This window comes from Canis lupus, chromosome 13 (genome assembly GCF_011100685.1).
Source record: "Canis lupus familiaris isolate Mischka breed German Shepherd chromosome 13, alternate assembly UU_Cfam_GSD_1.0, whole genome shotgun sequence".
NCBI lineage: Eukaryota > Metazoa > Chordata > Mammalia > Carnivora > Canidae > Canis > Canis lupus.
Window position 1 is genome coordinate 9282192 of NC_049234.1, and position 19857 is coordinate 9302048.

The window sequence follows — 19857 nt, forward strand, 5'->3', positions numbered from 1 at the left end:
AACAAAGAAAAACGGAAACAAATAAACAAAACAAATAAACAAATAAAAAGGCAGACTCTTAAATACAGAGAATAAACAGGTGACTCCCAGAGAGGAGGTGAGTATCTATTTCATAGATATAGATGAAATCTATATCTATTTCATAGAAATAGATAAAGGGGATTAAGAATGCACTGTTTATTTTTTTCCCTTTGTAAACGGTTTTATTGTCAGTGATATTAACAACACTATCTGCCACTTATATTTACATATCTTTTTTTCATCTTTACAACAGCCTTATAAGGTAGATACAAATATTAGACACATTTCACAGATAAGGAAACAGGCTCAGAAAGGTTAAGAAACTTGCCCAGTCACCCAACAAATAAGTGACAGCACAGGCCTCTCCCCAGAGAAGAGTTAGTGAACCCCTATCTCCCCACCCCGGTTACCTGGTAAGGGCAAACATCCGAACCCTGTAACATACAATCTGGGAAATAAGTTTCAAAGCTTTTTGTGACTATGGATCTCACCAAACTCCAGGGGTCAAGGACAGAACCTTCCAGCAGTGTTCCTGGTCCATTTTGCACATAAATGCACTGCTTATGATGAGCACTAAGTACTGTATGGAATTGTTGAATCATTGCATTGTACACCTGAAACTAATATATAACACTATGCTAATTATACTTCAATTTAAAAAAAAAAGAATTTTAGGGACAACTGGGTGGCTTAGTCAGTTCAATGTCTGCCTTCATGTCAGGTCATGATCTCAGGGTCCTGGGATTGAGTCTTGAGTCGGGCTCCCCGTTCAGGGGGGAGTTTGCTTCTCCCTTTGCCCCTTGCCCTGCTCATGCTCTCTCCTTCTTTCTTACTCTCAAATAAATAACATCTTAAAAAAAAAAAAAGAATTTTAACTACAATTTTTAAAAATTATGTTTAAAAAACATTTGAGATCATGTGCTTCCACACTATGAGATAGAGATAGATGAGGCTGGTAGAATGGACTTAGGGGGTGGACAGTTTTCTTAGCAAAATTCTGCTGGGAAACCAGTCTTTTTTTCCAAACAAATTTAAGGGGTTGACTAAGCCCTCCTACATGCAAAAAAGCATATTATTTATGATCTGAAAAATAAGATGGACATGTTGTCTCAGTATTGCTATTGGCATTTAAGTGAATTCTAACCAAGAGTGGTTGGCATGACCATGGAAAGAAAAAGATGACCAGTAAAGTAAATGATATTGTGGCCTGATGGCAAGGGTAAGGTACATCAAAACTATAGGTCTGAATGAACAACTTAAGACACTTGCAGCTAGAATGATGCTAACAAATCTGTAGAAAAATTAAAATTTAATTTGTAACAGAATAACATGTACTTAAAAAATGTATAAAGTTGATATTCAGTATATTTTTAAAATATTTTATTTAGAGAGAGAAAGAGAGAATGTACACAAGTGGGGAAGGGGGAGGCACAGAGGGAGAAGGAGAAGCTGACTCCCTACTGGGAAGTTTTATGAAGCAGGGAGCCCCACATGGGCTCTGGATCGTAGGACCCTGAGACTACAACCTGAGCTGAAAGCAGATGCTTAACTGACTGAGCCACCCAGGCACCCCAATATTCGGTATATTTTTGTGTGAGCTTACCCATAATGAAAGTTATTTATTGTGAATACTTTTTTGAACATTTTTTAAGTATAGAATTAGGTTATACTTCTATTGTAGAAAATGGAGTCTAGATGGGTTCCCGAGACCATCAGGTTACTATAATAGTTTACAGAGACTCCTGGATGTTTGGTACCCAAAAGGGATATTTACAAAAATACATTTTTGCACAAAGACTTCTACATATATACAGATGTATGTATGAGAACAGAATATGCACTTTGGGGAAATTAAATAAATATCATTTGAAAAAGTGGACTTTTAAGTATGGTTATAAATCTTAAAAAGAAACAACTCTAATTTATTGCTCATGTGGGAGAAATTCTGGGTGTACTCTTTCTGGATGTACTTTCCTGTTCAATGTTACAACTATGGCACAGAGGGGTAATTATCAGTTTGTGAATTCTACTGTGAAAGAACCAAAGTGATCTCACTGGAAATGTTTCCCAGAGACTCTCCTTTGCTTTCTAAAATAATATAATTGGATGTGAAATGAACTTCTGGCACATATTAAGACATATATTGCATATGATAGCCAAGTTGGAAAAACTAGAAGTGCCTAAATGCTACAGTTGGGCCAGCAAAGGGGGTATAGACTCTTGTGTTTGGAGGCTGGGACATATTAAATTACATAATCTTTTAAAAATGTAATAAACAATGTTCAGAAGGTTCCTAAAACAACTTCATGTTAATCTGGCTTTTGGTAAATAAAACTCTAAGGAAAACTTCCTTCCAAATGTGAATGTGTCACAGTGAAAATCTATTGACATGGAATGAAGATGAAATAAGCAATATTTTGCCTTAAATACAAAGGGATTTATGGCTATGATTCACTAATTAGAAACAATAACATGATTTAAAAGCTATAATAAATTTTATATGAGACTTGTAGTGAGACCAATTTACTTTCATGGATAATTGTCACAGTAAATAGAGGTTATAAACTATGCTATATATTATGGGATATTTTAATTCAGTATGATTAAGACGGAACAAAGCAGATAGTAGATTCTAAATAAATGATGATGATGTTGGATACTGCAAAATCAATTCAAATGGCATTACGCTGTCCTGTTGTATGATGTCCATTTTATAAATGCCATAAGGTTTATTACATATAAGAAGTTGCTTTAGTCTTTCATAATATCTGAAGTTATTAATTGAATTAAGTAAACTTTGACCATAAAAGAGAAGCACTTCAAAGAGCTTCATAGGCCAATCTAGCTTGATAAAGCTTATTCTACCTTAAAGAAAGTGTAGGCTTATTCAAAGTTATTCCTTTCTGACTAGTTCATTCTGATGTATTATTGTTCTAATTATTCAAACATAAGCTTGTAAAAAAATGAAAATCATGAGAGTGTTATATAAAAAAAGCAAGTCATAGATCATATTCATGTGCCTTTTTCATTGATCTACTGAGATCATTAAATGAGACAGTTATTTCCCATGGTGTCTAACATGGCATAATTTAATATTTGGCTGCTTGGATATTTCCTTGATATTTGTCACCAATACTGGGCAGTGTTCAATCAGAGAAACTGGATTAAATATTTTTAACATACATGAACGAATACTTTTTCAAAGGAGTGAAGGTGAGAGAGAAAATTTTGAAAATATTCTATAATAGAAAATTTTGAAAATATTCTATAAAGGTACATTTATAGAGTATGATGTTTATGTTCTCAGGGTTATGGTTTTATCTATGGAAGACATTTTTTATTTACATTTATAATCACATCATAAAATAGAATAAAGAAGAATAAAGAATTTTTGTCACTTACATACCAGTTTTTTCCTGAGTGTTCCGGAGGAGGGCAAGTTTTATTAGACATCTGAAATGTTACAATATGTAAACACAGTCACTTCCCCGATTCAGAAAGTACTGTTGTTAAAAAAAAAAAAAAAATTCTACTTAAATATATTTTTCCTTTAAGTATTTCACCTTTTATCTAAGATTTAAACAGCTTATCTCCTTCATATGCATTTTCCCTTTGTCCTACTAGTGGAAAAAGTTGAGTAAATCCTATCACATCAGGGCCTCAGATTAGAAAACATACACAAAGTTCATTAGTTTTTCAAAGTATGGCAATTACCCCACTAATGGGTTGCAAATAGTTTTTATATAAAAAAAAAAAGGAAATCGACTCAATTTGAATAGAAAATATACACACATCATAGTCTAAATTTTTTTTTTTTTAGCCTGTAAATTTTGTTTCAGTTTTATATATATGGACACATACTGCGTAATGTCAAATGTATTCCTTAATATAGGTTGCAGGCAAAAAAGTTTTGAAAAGTACAGTTTTAATGATTCATAAATACCTTCTAAGTCTAAAATAAAATCATTCAAGTTTCCAGGTCAGAGATCCTAAAAATGACCTCCTTTAACATAGTGACATAGTTTACTGCCTGAGAGACACTAGCAGCTATTCACAAGGGCATTTAGTTGAAATGACTAGAGAATATTTACTCTCTTAATTAGTTCTGTTAATATCCATTGTATTTAAAAGACATTTTGTTGAGCTTTCACCTACTCAAAAAATTCAACAAAATGTTAGGCATAAACAATTTAGTTTAGTCTACAAATATTAATTTGTAGATGTATGTCACATATACATATGCCACATATTGTGGTAAGGAGCTGGGAGATGTAAAATGAATTGGTATGGTCCCAACTGTGTTTATAATTTTTAGGAAAATATCAGATATAAAAAGAGAACATCCTATCCATAACCAAGGAGTAAAGTTCATATGTGCACTACTATGAAATATTATCCTAATAATCACGAATTCAAGTTGTTGTTTTTTGAGTATCTAATTCACTCATTCAACAAACATCTACCGTATGCCAGGTGCTTTACTAGGTTGGATGTTCCAAGGCTAAAATGACAAAGTCCATACTCTCAAGGAATTTATGTAACAATCAAAAATACAGAAAATAAGTAAACAAAAAAAATCAAAGCGGTGTTATAATGATATAATAGGCATTAACTAGGAGTCACTTGTTATTGGATAGTCAAGAAAGGCCTCCCTGTAAGTAGATAGTTTTAAATAAAACTGAGATATAAGAGACAAAAATAAGACAGCAACTTAAAGCTATGAGAGGAACATTCCAGGAAAAGGGATATTGGGCAAATGCCAGACCCAAGGCAGAGAGGAGTTTGGAATGTTTGAGGAATAGTAAGTAGGCGAGAATGGCTGGGGTTTAGTGAAGAAAGAATAGTATCCTGATCAAAACTCTTCAGAGTGTAGGGATAGAGGGAACATTCCTCGACATCTTAAAAGCCATCTATGAAAAGCCCACAGCAAATATCATTATCAATGGGGAAGCACTGGGAGCCTTTCCCCTAAGATCAGGAACAAGACAGGGATGTCCACTCTCACCACTGCTGTTCAACATAGTACTGGAAGTCCTAGCCTCAGCAATCAGACAACAAAAAGACATTAAAGGCATTCAAATTGGCAAAGAAGAAGTCAAACTCTCCCTCTTCGCCGATGACATGATACTCTACATAGAAAACCCAAAAGTCTCCACCCCAAGATTGCTAGAACTCATACAGCAATTCGGTAGCGTGGCAGGATACAAAATCAATGCCCAGAAGTCAGTGGCATTTCTATACACTAACAATGAGACTGAAGAAAGAGAAATTAAGGAGTCAATCCCATTGACAATTGCACCCAAAAGCATAAGATACCTAGGAATAAACCTAACCAAAGATGTAAAGGATCTATACCCTCAAAACTATAGAACACTTCTGAAAGAAATTGAGGAAGACACAAAGAGATGGAAAAATATTCCATGCTCATGGATTGGCAGAATTAATATTGTGAAAATGTCAATGTTACCCAGGGCAATATACACGTTTAATGCAATCCCTATCAAAATACCATGGACTTTCTTCAGAGAGTTAGAACAAATTATTTTAAGATTTGTGTGGAATCAGAAAAGACCCCGAATAGCCAGGGGAATTTTAAAAAAGAAAACCATATCTGGGGGCATCACAATGCCAGATTTCAGGTTGTACTACAAAGCTGTGGTCATCAAGACAGCGTGGTACTGGCACAAAAACAGACACATAGATCAGTGGAACAGAATAGAGAATCCAGAAGTGGACCCTGAACTTTATGGGCAACTAATATTCGATAAAGGAGGAAAGACTATCCATTGGAAGAAAGACAGTCTCTTCAATAAATGGTGCTGGGAAAATTGGACATCCACATGCAGAAGAATGAAACTAGACCACTCTCTTTCACCATACACAAAGATAAACTCAAAATGGATGAAAGATCTAAATGTGAGACAAGATTCCATCAAAATCCTAGAGAAGAACACAGGCAACACCCTTTTTGAACTCGGCCATAGTAACTTCTTGCAAGATACATCCACGAAGGCAAAAGAAACAAAAGCAAAAATGAACTATTGGGACTTCATCAAGATAAGAAGTTTTTGCACAGCAAAGGATACAGTCAACAAAACTCAAAGACAACCTACAGAATGGGAGAAGATATTTGCAAATGACATATCAGATAAAGGGCTAGTTTCCAAGATCTATAAAGAACTTATTAAACTCAACACCAAAGAAACAAACAATCCAATCATGAAATGGGCAAAAGACATGAACAGAAATCTCACAGAGGAAGACATAGACATGGCCAACATGCACATGAGAAAATGCTCTGCATCACTTGCCATTAGGGAAATACAAATCAAAACCACAATGAGATACCACCTCACACCAGTGAGAATGGGGAAAATTAACAAGACAGGAAACAACAAATGTTGGAGAGGATGCGGAGAAAAGGGAACCCTCTTGCACTGTTGGTGGGAATGTGAGCTGGTAGAGCCACTCTGGAAAACTGTATGGAGGTTCCTCAAAGAGTTAAAAATAGACCTGCCCTATGACCCAGCAATTGCACTGTTGGGGATTTACCCCAAAGATACAGATGCAATGAAACGCCGGGACACCTGCACCCCGATGTTTCTAGCAGCAATGGCCACGATAGCCAAACTGTGGAAGGAGCCTCGGTGTCCAACGAAAGATGAATGGATAAAGAAGATGTGGTTTATGTATACAATGGAATATTACTCAGCTATTAGAAATGACAAATACCCACCATTTGCTTCAACGTGGATGGAACTGGAGGGTATTATGCTGAGTGAAGTAAGCCAGTCGGAGAAGGACAAACATTGTATGTTCTCATTCATTTGGGGAATATAAATAATAGTGAAAGGGAATATAAGGGAAGGGGGAAGAAATGTGTGGGAAATTCCAGAAAGGGAGACAGAACGTAAAGACTGCTAACTCTGGGAAACGAACTAGGGGTGTTGGAAGGGGAGGAGGGCGGGGGGTGGGAGTGAATGGGTGACGGGCACTGGGGGTTATTCTGTATGTTAGTAAATTGAACACCAATAAAAAAAAAAAAAAAAAAGAAAGAATAGTAGATGAGGTGAGAGATGTAGGAGAGAGCCACACTGAGTAAAGCCCTATAAACTGAGGTAGTGTTTAGAGTATACTTTCATTGCCTGGGGGAGTCATTTGAGAGCCATAAGCAAAGGACTTCTGTGGTCTGATTTTTTTTTTTTTTAAGACAGTAGGGCTGCTAGTATAGAAAATAGATTTTATACAGCTAGAATGAAACTAACATAGTTAAGAGGCTATTACAGTCAGTAAGGTGAGAGATGGTTGTGGCTTAGACTGAAGTAGTACCAGTGGAGATGCAAGTAGACTTGGAAAAAGTTTTGGAAGTACAATACAGTATTTACCGACAGGCTACATATAGGAGGTGGAGAATCGACAATACTTCCTAGAATTTTAGTTTGTGCAACTAAGTGGATAGTTTCATCAACTGCAGTGGGGAAGCCTATTTGGGGGGTGTGGTGGAAGGAATCCAGAATTCTGTTTGGGATATGTTAACTTGGAGATGTGTATTAGCTATCTAAGTGAATATGTCAAGAAAGCAGAACTGGGTCTCAGAGGAGAATTTGGGAGTCATCAGCATATAAGTAGTATTTATAGCCAAAGGACTGGTACCTCCATGGGAGTGCCATGCAATATCTCTTTTAATTTTGATAACAATTCAAAGTAGGTATTTTTCTTTTTATATAACTATAATTAGCTTCTTTTTATACATGAGCAAATGGGATGCTCAGAGATATACATTCCAAAAGTCAACCAGCTACTAAATATTGGAGTTTGGGTTCAAATCTGTCTGATAGAGTTCGTGTTCGTTCTATTGTTTTCTTGAAGCATTAGAATACATGAATTTCTGAGTGGAAGGTTTTTAATTTTTTTGAATGAAGAATTTCTAAAAGGTCTGTTAAGTTTGCAGAGAATGAAGCTCATTCAGAATCGATTCCAAGTTTCTAAGTTCAATAGTCTTTTCTGTCCTTATGTAACTTCTCTGTGGCTGATGCTATTGATAGTTCCTTTTACTTTTTTAAATTCTACTCCCCTGGCTTGTGGGATATGACCCTCCTTTCTCCCTATCTTGATTGCCTCTTCATTGTTCCTTAACTATGGCTATAATGTAGAAATTTTTTGCCTTCTTTCCTCATTTTACATATTCCCTTTACAATTTCATGTTTCCATTGTTTCAAATATTAAATATATGCATATGAATTTAAATTTCTTTTCTTCTACTCCAGACACGTCTCCCTAGCTCTAGTAGACTAGGTCTAATGGTTCCAGAAAGCAAATAGCTTGGTGGGTGAGGGTGGGAAAGGAGGCTCCCCGCCGTGAAGTGGTAGAGGAGGAGCCAAGTGCAGGGACTGGGACGGTCTCCTTTGTACATTTATTCCGTATTTCATTCATTCACTTATTTATAAGGATTTACATGTTGGCTGGTCTTACGAGTTTTCAAATCTAGAATGGCAGACGGTGATCCAGGTTGCCAAGAAGACTTCACGTGAACATTTATTTACTCAGTCCTCGGCCACACAAGCATAATGCGTAAAGGCAGAATCTCGCTTAGTCTCTCAGAGAGATTTAAACAAATTTTTGGAGTGCATCAGTTTAGTCGGACATTCTAAAAGAAAAATGGAAAGCAAATCCCATTACGGAAGGAGGAAAGCTGGCAAATAAAGGACTGGAGCAGATGTGACATTGCAGCAGAGCATGAAGAGAACAAGGTTAGGGAGTGGGAAGAAAACGAATACACCTACGTAGGGAAAAATGAAAAGCCGGGAGTGGCGCATATTAAAAAAAACAAAAAAACAAAAAAAACAACAACCCGCATTTGCTAAAAATCCCTGGTAAAAAAAGTCACCTCGTCCTGGGCGGACTTCACCTTCCGGCCCTCAAGTCACGGCGTCCTCAGAGTCCCTGAACGCCACCAGCCGCCAAGCTCGCCCCGCCCGCTCCGCTCCGCTCCGCTCGCCCCGCCCCCTTCCCCAACTTCCCTGCCAGGGGGCCGCGTGCACGTGCGCGGCGGATCCCGCCCCCTCCGGCCCTCTCGACCAATGAGAAAGGGCGTCGCAGTTCGCCACCGCCCGGTCGCAGGTCACGTGACGGTGTCTCCCCGCCCTCTCATTCCCTGCCTCTAGGTTCTGAGAAGATGGCGAAGGTCTCAGAGCTTTACGATGTCACTTGGGAAGGTAATTGCGGGCGGGGAGGGCGCGGAAAGACCAAAAGCCCTGGGAAGCGGTTCGGCAGTACGTGCCGCCGGGCGGAGACCTGGATTCTTTGGTCTGTCTTCTGCACTGGAGCTCTCTCCGGACCGGCCAAGCTGAGGAGGTGGCCGAGGTGGATTTTGAGGCTGACCCTCTCCTTGGCCCGGCCGCCGATTGCAGTCTGTGGTGTTCCCCACCGCCCGTGCTCATCAATAGACTGACTGACCCATGTACCGCCGCGCTGTGCAGTAGCCCAGGATGGCTTCCATTCTGAGACGGGAGGGCCGTCACGCATGTCGTGTGGCTGCTGGGAGGCGCGGAGGAGGCGGGGTGGTTCCCTGCCGAAGCTTCCCTGCAGCCGAGAAATACAGGGCCTCCGAGGCCTTTCATTAAGCTGTGTGAGGGTTACGACTCTGGGCTTTAAAGGTCTGTGGAAGACCCGTGAACAAAATTGATCCTCCCACGTGCCACTTTACATTTCGTTCTCTGCAAAACTGGGTCTCGCATTTCTCTTCTTCAATATCCGCTCCCCCATTCCCCTCAAAGCACACTTAGACACGTAACACAACTTTCTTTCTGCTTCCTGCCAGTAATTCCTTTTCTGAAAGGGGAAAAGAACTGGTTATTTTAGGTATATGCTCAAGTGTGATGGACTTCTTTTCCCATTCTACTTTAAGGGAGAGTGTTCTTTAAATCTGGAAGCAGCCAAACTTTGAGCCCGTTTTACAAGAGATTTTTGTGTTCTTAAAAACTTTAGTGGGAAGCATGGTTAAGAGCCTTGAGTTTCTCTAAGGCATGATAGTTGTGTAATTGAAATTTCTTTTCCCGTTATTTAACGGTAGCTTTAATAGCTTATTTGTTTAGTGAATGCCTTCTTCAGATACTTAAACAGTGACCTGATAACATGTGGACTGAAAGTTATATTGGCCATTTGATGGTGACTGTCTCTCTCAGATATTACAAAATTGCAAACATATGTGGGAAAAGGTAAAATTCCTTTATACCTGAACGGAATTCAGTAATTTATCATTAGTTTTGTGGCCTCTAGCTCACTGTAACCTCAGGATTTCTACCTGTATTGGGGGAGTTCATTCTATTAAATAAAAGTATTAGCTGCTTAGTGCTAGATCTTGGGTATATTAAATTAAGGAACACACAGTCCTTACCTTTAGGGAATTCACAGTCTAAGGGAGAAGACAGACCTGTAAAATACATAGTTTTAAAAGGCTTCTGTCAACTGTATATTCGGAAGCCAGATGGTAGATATGTGGCTGTTACTTTTAATGCTTTTTAAAATTTTCTTCGATTATTTCATACTTTTTAGAAAGTGCTACTTTGAAGGTATGTTCAATTCGGTTTCTTAGATGATAGGAGCAAGTAGATATGACCTATTAGCAGATAAGGTAATGATTTAGTAGGTAACTTGGATCTTACCCTTGGGTATTGTAAAGAGGAGTGGATTTAGAATAATAAATACAAACTACTTCACAAGTATGATTGAACAAAAGAGAAAACATGTTAAAATGCTTTTACACCATTAAGTGCTTTATAAAAAGATGATCTAGCTCCTTGTCCATGACTCCCACTTTATCTTAATTATTTCGCCCCTTACTCTTTGGGCTGGCTATGCTGGCTTTTGTTGAATTCCCTAAATGTGTTCTGCTCCTCTTATCTTAGAGCTGGACAGATGCTATTTCTTCCTACTGGGAGTGTTTTTCCTTTCTTGCTCTAGTCTTGCTACCATTATACATTACCGTGTATCGGAATTTCCCTCAAAGGTCATATATTTTGGAGAGCTTTCCTTGACCACCCTATCCTATCCCTTTGCCAAAATGTTTTGAAAAAAAGAATAAAAACAACAACAAAAGCAACAAAATGTACTTCTGGTCCTTTAACTCTGTGTCCTCATATTATTGAAGTCCTTATCCAATTTGTTAAGTTTTAAAATTTTGTTTCCTAGAATGAAGGGAGGGCCAGCCTGTTTTATTCTTGTGCTAGACATTTTGGAAGAGCTTAGTAATTGTTTACTAAGTGAATTGTTAATAGCATTAATAATAAACATTAACAAACTGTCACAAAGGACTATAAGTCATTTTTCAAGTGTTGGAAAAATTTCTGTACCTTAGGTAGACTTCGGCAGCTCATTCTACTAATAGGGTATAGTTTACTTATTTGGAAAATGAAGGTTTCAGACTTTTGTGGAATAAAAGTTCTGTTTCAGGGCTTTTAAAGAGATCCCAGATTTTTCTTTCAAAGACTTATAGTAACACATTTTTAGGATGTTAGAAGGTGATGGAGGACTCTTGAAGATAGTTTTTTGTTTAGATTTTTTGGGGAGGGCATGTCAGCTGGACCTGTGTCCTTAAGAATTCCATTGTATAACATCATGAATTAAAGCTGTGGAAATGGCTTGTTCAAAAAGTACTGTAGTTCTTGTGATAGGAGGATTTGTCACATTTATAAAAGACCCATGTAGTAAGTCTAACACTCTTTTAATCTATTGAGCTCTATAAAAAAAGGTAGAATATATGGTTTACCTATTCAGCCAGTTGAAAATTAATGCTGTTTGTTAGAGTAGTTACTGCTTAGGAGTTTAGAGGTGGGAAAGAGAGTTGTAAGAAGGGTATAGCCAAGTTTCTCAAAAATAAGATATTTGGCCAGGATATGGATAGGATGTCTAGCACACTGCCTTGCCTATAATAGGTACCAAATGAACATTTGTTGAAAAAATACTTGTAAAAATGTTTATTCTCTCTACTTTCTCTTTATTCAGTCCTTCAAACCATAATTTGGTTTCTATGCCCTATCATTCCAGTAAGGTTTCTAGGGAGACCTAATGCCATGTCTAATGAATGTGTTTTTTACACCTGTACTATATTTGTTGTTGCATATCACTCCATGAAACATTCTTTCCTTGGTTTCATAATAACATTAGGGGTCTCACTTTTCAGACCTTACCTTTGTGAGTTTTCTGTATCCATTTATTTGCTCCTTGATTTTTAGTGTCCTTAATAGTTCTTTTCTTAGCACTCTATTATCAGTGGTTTATTAAACCTGAGACCAACAGCCTCCAGACTGATGGAGGGATAAGTTTTATGTGGTTTTTGAATTCTATGAAATTGTATGTAAAATTGAGTATATGTAAACATGTACATATTTCTGGGAAAAAGAGGGTTCAAAGGTCTCATCAGCTTCAAAGAGTACAAAATTAAAAAGTTAAATGCCTTCTGTGGTTGATCTAATTCACATGTAGCTTTAACTATTGGCCTATATACTAAATAACATGTTAATTAAATACATATCTAGAGTACTTGTAACACGCACTGTTCCACTTCTTGAGGATACAGTGCTGAACATGACAGGCAGGATCCCAGATCTCACGGAACATACCCTGAGATTTCACTTCTAAGCTAAAGATCCATATTTATGAATATGTTTATGTTTTGTGAAAGTAATTTTTTTCAAGGTAAGAGCTAGGTTGTCACCTTGAATGCTAGCGTAATTTGGGTTCAGCATGTGGGCAAAGGGTGCGATGTTATGGAACAGATCTGTAAAACACTAATTTATATTCCCAAGACACTTAACTCCTCTTTTAAAATAATCTGCCAGGTTGGTGTGCCTGGGTGGTGCAGTCATTTAAGCATCTGACTCTTGATTTTGGCTGAGGTTATAATCTCAGGGTCTTTAGATGGAACCTTGGGTCAGCCTCTGTGCTCAGCAGAGTCAGCTTGGGTTTCTTTTTCCATCTCCCTCTGCCCTTCCCTGCTCGTGCACGCATGTGCTTTCTCTCTCTCTAAAATGAATACATAAATAAATCGTTAGAATAAAATAATCTGCAAGTGAACTGTGTTATAGGGGATAGAGTTTGAATGAATTCTGAGAACCCATGCTTTGGTTCTAAGCATAAGGTTCTGTTGTGATGTAATAAGGGATGTGTATTTGTTTTTTTTTTGTCCCCAGTTGTGTCACAGAGCTCCTAAACCCTTAGAAATTTCTTGAATGATAAGGTTAGTAGCAACAGCTTTTGTTATATTTAATCTTTTTTTCTTGGTTTTTGACTTAAGAGCCTCTAAGATCTTTGGAGTTTCTAGAATGTTGAGTATCTTTTTGTATGCTAATGAGACTGTTGGTGGCTGGATAGCTTCAGATTGGGGGCTGGTCATCCAAAAGACCAGGGAAAGTAAAAAATTGGAACTCTCATTTCTTGACTTCCTGGGAGAGGATCTGGAGATCAATCATGCCTTGGAATGAAGCCCCCATAAAACCCACTAAGCTATGGTGTTTGGAGAGCTTCCAGGTTGGTAAGCACCTCAAGGAAGGTACTAGGATGGTGTCTTGCTGAGAGAGAGTATGAAAGTTCCTCTGCTTTTCTTTTCTCTTCTCACTTTGCCCTATATATCTCTTTCATTTGGCTTTTCTTAGTTGTAGTTTTTATAAATCCATAATAGTAAGTGAAGCACCTATCTGAGTTCTGTGAGGTATTCTCACAAACCTGAGGAGGAGGTTGTGAGAACCCCAGACTTTATAGCCAGTTAGTCAGAAATACTGGTGGCCCTGACTCTTGATTGGTATCTAAGTTTTGTGGGATTGAGCCCTTAACCTGTGGGGTATGAATGACCTACTTTATTTTTTTATTTCTTAAATTTTTTTGTCTGTTCATTTCCTCTTGAACTTTGTAAGAATCAGTTCAAGGTTATTTCCTTTGCGGAGTGAGAGTCAAGGTGATTTCTGGTTGTCAGTAGAAGGAATTAACTGTGTTAATTTGATTTTTAAGACCATTTAGGATCTATTTTTGTCTTGCAATTTTTTTTTAAGACTTTGAGCTATAGGAACTCAGATAATGCGTATGAAAGTAGTGAAAATTTCATGTTTCTTTTATACTTATTCTCTAGGGGCCAGCTTATGTGTTCAACAATTTAACTGTTTAAATCTCTTCTGTGTCTGTAGAAGGAAGAGGTGGTACCCAGATGAATAAATATGTTAGATTTTCTCAGGTAGGAGTAAGAAATCATATATGTGATTGGCAAATTGGATAGTTCATTCTACCATAACTATATGAAAAAGGGACCTTTTGTTTACTGGATTAGATACTTTTTCCCAGTTATTTCTGTTGTTATCAAAATACTGTTCATTACAACTCCTCAGTTTCCTCTTATTTTATGATATGCAAAGTTGTTCTTGTGACTTTTGCTAGTGCTTTTTACTTTACTTTACATTATTCTTTTTACTTATTATTATATATATAATTGAAAGATTTCCTTTGTTCTGATTCTTTTGCTGTTTATTTTCTTGCATAGCTGTGTATCTTTATACATTATATGTACTGTTAATGTTATTAGGAAGTTTTATGATGAATGTCCTTTCAGTGCAGACAGCCTAATATGATCCCCTGATTATGAAATTTTACATTCTTGAGTGGGTGAGCTTCAGGAGTACTTTGGATTTTTGAGATTTCTACAAATAATTTTGTGTTCCCACCTACAACCCCCCAAAATTATCCCTAGCTTTTATCAGGTTCTGAAAATTGTCTCTAACTTCAAAAAAGTTAAGATCCATAGTTGCTTTAGATCTTAAATCTTTGTAGCAGACCAATCCTATTCATTACTTTTATATAGTTGTAACATTAGTTGTAATGTCTTTTTAATCTTCTAAAGGATCTGTTGCTTTTGTTAAATTTATTTTCTGCTTTATGAATTTTGACATACCTTAGACTTATATCAGTGTGACTTTATTTTCTCTGCCTGAAAAGTTGATTTCAATTTCCTTATCAATTTTTGACACTGATCAAATATATATGTAATAACAAGCTTTATTTTTTTCAGAAATGCGAGATAAAATGAGAAAATGGAGAGAAGAAAACTCACGAAACAGTGAGCAAATTGTGGAAGTTGGAGAGGAATTAATTAATGAATATGCTTCTAAGCTTGGAGATGATAGTAAGTGCTTTATTCATGCTCTTTCCTGTTTTGGGTTTTAGTTTTTTTATTTTTATTCTTTTTTGGGTTTTAGTTTTTTTAAAAAGCATCTTTTCATTACGTTTTTCCTGCAGTCTATGATTTGCCCCCTATTTAAAAAAAAAAAAAAACTCAGGATGTCTAATGATGCATTATTTTGAGAAGGATTTCTAAATTGGCTGGTTGTAGTGAAGCATTCAAATAGACATTTTTGCTTTAAAGCTTAGAGGGCTATAGTCTTGGTCTGGTCACAATGTATTTCATAAAAAATTTTTTAGTAACGCCTGTGTGGCTCAGCTGTTGGGCAGCTGCCTTCGGCTTAGGTCCTGATCCCAGGATCTGGGATCGAGTTCCGCATCGGGCTATTCTGAGGGAGCCTGCTTCTCCCTCTGCCTATTTCTCTGCCTCTCTGTGTCTCTCATGAATAAATAGATAAATCTGTAAAAAAAAAAAGAATTTTTTAGAAGAGGAAAGGTATTAAATAATAGATTTTTTTAACCTTATAAGGTATTAAAATATTTTATATTACTGAAAGCATAGAAGAATGCTTTCTTAATCTATATATAATGCAGTAAAACAATTTTCAGTTACAAGTAATGTTCTCTAAAATATCAGAAACAAGAAAAATGTCTGATTTCTTTTGGGAGATTTTTACATTAAGTTCAATTTTTTTTCTCTCTGTGTCTAGTTTGGATCATATATGAACAAGTGATGATTGCAGCCCTAGACTATGGTCGAGATGACTTGGCATTGGTAGGTATTTAAACTAATTATATTTTATTTTATTTTAAATTTACTTCGTGAATTATAAGTACCTTAAAAGCTTTAGTACATGGCTTGTACTTGAATGCTTTTAATGTACAAGCCATGTACGTTGCTTGTTAAGTACCTTATAAGCTTTAGTACGTGGCTTGTACTTGAATGCTTTTATGGGTGAATTTCAGTGCTACTCCTAAGAGTAGGTGAGACTAACTAGGTACTTTGGGACAGTTAAATCTTTTTAACAGTCTTGGGAAGTAGATATTTATTATCCCAGTTTTACTGAAAAGATTAAATTGGTTGGTGAAGGTTGTCCACTTAACAGGTGAATTATGCTATTATAGAGTTTAAAAAAAGAAGCAGATAGTTTAAAACAAGTTTATCTTTTGGGTTTTTGAATGACTTTTATAACACAGAGAGTAGGGATCCCTGGGTGGCACAGCGGTTTGGCGCCTGTCTTTGGTCCAGGGCGTGATCCTGGAGATCCGGGATCGAATCCCACATCGGGCTCCCGGTGCATGGAGCCTGCTTCTCCTTCTGCCTGTGTCTCTGCCTCTCTCTCTCTCTCTCCCTGTGTGACTATCATAAATAAATAAAAATTAAAAAAAAATAAAATAAAGTATAACACAGAGAGTAGAGTCACTGACTCATGATGATTTGACTTACAGTTTTTCAACTTAATTAATAATGGTCTGAAAGCAATACACATTCACAGGAAACTATACTTTGAATTTTGATCTTTTCCTAGGCTAGTGATAAGTGGTACAATACTTTCTCATGATGCTGTGTGGTGGCAGTGGGCCCTACCCTCCCAGTCAGCCATATGATCATGGTCACCAGGGTAAACAACTGATAAACTTACTACCATTCTGTACCCATACAGACATTCTGTTTTTCACTTTCATATAGTATTTAGTAATTAAATATAGTAATACTGTATTTCATATAGTATTTAGTAAATTTAGTAAACATGAGATAGTTGATGTCTTATTATACAGTAGGCATTGTGTTAGAAGATTTTGCCCAACATAAGCTAAAGTGTTCTGAGCATGTGTCAGGCAAGCTAGGCTAAACTATGCTGTTCAGTAGGTTAGGTGTTATTAAACACATTTTTGACTTTCAATATTTTGAACTTAATAATTTATTTATTGGGATTTATTGGGATGTAACCCCACCATAAGTGGAAGATCTGTACATAATGTTAAATACTATTTTGCATTGTTGTAAATGTATCTCTTAAATTATTAGAAAATCCTAACATGTATAGAACATGACTTAGAATATTAATATTGCTTTTAGAATAAAAGAATGATAATAGCTATATTTTTGAATACTCATGTGATAGCCATTGTGCTAAACGCTTTATATCATACTTTATTTAATCTTCACAGTTATTTCTTGATTTGTGCTTGATACTATCATTATATTCATTTTGTAAATGAAAAAGTGAAGGTTTCTGGTTTTTCGTTTTATTGTTCTATATTCCAGAGTTCTTCAGTACAACTTCATGCTATTTCCTCATTTAAGCCAAAAAGAAAGTACATGCAAACAAAGTAGAAATATTAGGAGAACATATGCATATCTGAATTAGCATTGCTTTTTTTCTAAGGTAATTTATGCTACATTGCCTATATATCTAATTTCAGTGGAGCTACTAGTGGTAAAAGAAAAAGTGTTCCATTAAACCTTTTAGATTACCATCAGAACCTATGAGATAGTCTGTCTATCTATCTATCTATCTATCTATCTATCTATCTGAGGGGGAGGGGTATAGGAGAGGGGGAGAGAGAATCTCAGGCAAGCTCTATGCTCAGTGCAGAGCCCAACCCAGGGCTTGGTCCCATAACCCTGAGATCATCACCTGAGCTGAAATCAAGAGACGCTTAACCAACTGAGCCCTGAAATAGTCTTTCAAATATTCATAGAGATTGCAGCTTGCATCTTTTTTTTTTTTTAAAGATTTTATTTATTTATTCATGAGGGACACAGAAAGAAGGAGAGGCAGAGAGACACAGGCAGAGGGAGAAGCAGGCTCCATGCAGGGAGCCCGATGTGGGACTCGATCCCGGGTCTCCAGGATCAGGCCCTGGGCTGAAGGCGGCGCTAAACCGCTGAGCCACCCGGGCTGCCCCTGCAGCTTGCATCTTAAGGGAAATGTTTACTTGTTTTTTAAGAAGCCAAATGCCATTTGATGAAGTAGGAGATCAAATTAGATAATATTGGTAACCAAAGCCAGAGATCAACTTAAATGGTAGCTTTTTTTGTAACATAGTATTTTTTTAATGTTCAGAATTTCTATACAGCTTGATTAACCAAGTAGTATGAGTTGTGCATGGTGTCAAAGAAATAAACATCATCTCCAGTTTTGACTAACTTGAATATTTTTCTTAGTGTGGCAGATGTTTAGCCACGTACTTGGAAGCTATACTTCCAGATCATGTTATAACTTTTTTATTACTAATTAATAGTTTCTTCACTAAGGAAAGGTATTTTTTTTTTTTTTTTGGTCACTTATGCTTTGGGGCACTAGAATGGACTGTTTTTATAATCCTTAACATTTTAGTGCTTCCAAGACTCTTAAAATCCTCATATGTTGCTGAGAACATAGTTGGTACTCAATAAATACTTGATTGATTATTTATTTATTTATTTATTTATTTATTTATTTATTTATTTATTTATTTAAGTTGATAGGTGGATTATGGATCTCTCCCAAAGGGGTTTGGTACTCTTTAGATTTGGTGTCGGTATTTTATAACCCCAAGTCAGGATATGTGTACTGACAGGATGATTGATTAATACATGATTTCAACAGGGCAAAAGTGTTATAGTATTTGGAAGACTTGAGAGTACTGTCAAAGAGCTAAATTTATATCAGGAGAATGCTTAGATAATAGAAACTAAAAGCCAGGAAGTTGTTGTAAGGGTTTAAGTTGGGCCATTATGGAAGCAATTCTGAAGGAGGAGTAATATGGCAACATCTAAAGAGTTATTAGTGTATCCCATGACCTGCTTATTTTCCCAGTTAAGAGCATGATCAGTTTCTGAGTACTGTAATTTCAGGGTTCTTCTTTTATCCCTTATTCATTACCAATTAATTTCACTTCATGTTGTTAGAGTACACTAATGAAATGATTTAAGAAGATACATTGAAGATTATATAGGCCATTCCCTCTAGCTCATTTAGTATATGTAATGTAATTCCTACTTCTTAAGTCTTTTTTACCAATTATTTTTTCAGTTTTGTCTTCAGGAGTTGAGAAGACAGTTTCCTGGCAGCCACAGAGTCAAGAGACTAACAGGCATGAGATTTGAAGCCATGGAAAGGTAACTGAACCTTAAAAACAGTATAATCTCAGGGAATGCCTCGGTGGCTCAGTGGTTGAGCTTCTGCCTTCAGCTCAGGGCATGATCCCGGGATCCTGGGAATGAGTCCCACATCGGGCTCCCTGTGGGGAGCCTGCTTCTCCCTCTGCCTATGTCTCTGGCTCTCTGTGTCTCATGAATAAATAAATAAAATCTTTTAAAAAACTCCAGTCTAATCGCATTTTAAAATGGTAAATGTGGGGTCTAGATATAGGTCCTCCTATACTCATGACAGCATCATTAAGTGTGCAAGAACTTTTGCTTTTGAGCTGCAGAAAAGTGTCAGTGCTTTCTCAGCATAAATCTTGCCAGTTACTCCCAATAAATAGGATTTGACATAGGAGTGCAATTTACCATCTCTGACCTAGTGAAATGGGTTTGTGTTTTGGAGTAAGGACTGGTTTTATATCCTGTTCTACGATTTATTAGCTGTTTATCTGGCACATTATTCAACTTATTTAAATCTTTTAGCCTTATTCCTCTGTAAAATGAGACTATTACCAACTTGTCAGGATTGTTTTGGGAAT

General features: G+C 36.7%; 1 protein-coding gene and 1 long non-coding RNA gene across 12 annotated transcripts in view; one reads left to right on the plus strand and one right to left on the minus strand.

Annotated features, from left to right (window-relative positions):
- LOC102154667 overlaps positions 1-9028 on the minus strand; it is a 32118-nt gene extending 23090 nt beyond the window's left edge. For 3 of the 5 annotated variants that reach the window (XR_005368533.1, XR_005368535.1, XR_005368534.1), the window contains exons 1-3: positions 8909-9028; positions 8494-8668; positions 3428-3524 (exon numbers count right to left, since the gene is read on the minus strand). This is a non-coding gene — a long non-coding RNA (uncharacterized LOC102154667). Of the gene's footprint in view, positions 1-3427; positions 3525-8476; positions 8669-8908 lie in introns of all 5 variants that reach the window. The other 2 variants (XR_005368537.1, XR_005368536.1) reach the window with 2 other exon arrangements.
- Positions 9029-9187: 159 nt separating this feature from the next.
- EMC2 (ER membrane protein complex subunit 2) overlaps positions 9188-19857 on the plus strand; it is a 402125-nt gene continuing 391455 nt past the window's right edge. For 5 of the 7 annotated variants that reach the window (XR_005368539.1, XR_005368538.1, XM_038555336.1 and 2 more), the window contains exons 1-4: positions 9188-9236; positions 15074-15187; positions 15894-15958; positions 19206-19291. Coding sequence is in view for 4 of the 7 variants with exons in the window: in XM_038555336.1 (XP_038411264.1) it covers positions 9197-9236; positions 15074-15187; positions 15894-15958; positions 19206-19291 (305 nt within the window). In the remaining 3 variants the exon portion in view is untranslated. Of the gene's footprint in view, positions 9237-13227; positions 13259-13511; positions 13549-15073; positions 15188-15893; positions 15959-19205; positions 19292-19857 lie in introns of those variants that run through there. The other 2 variants (XM_038555337.1, XR_005368540.1) reach the window with 2 other exon arrangements.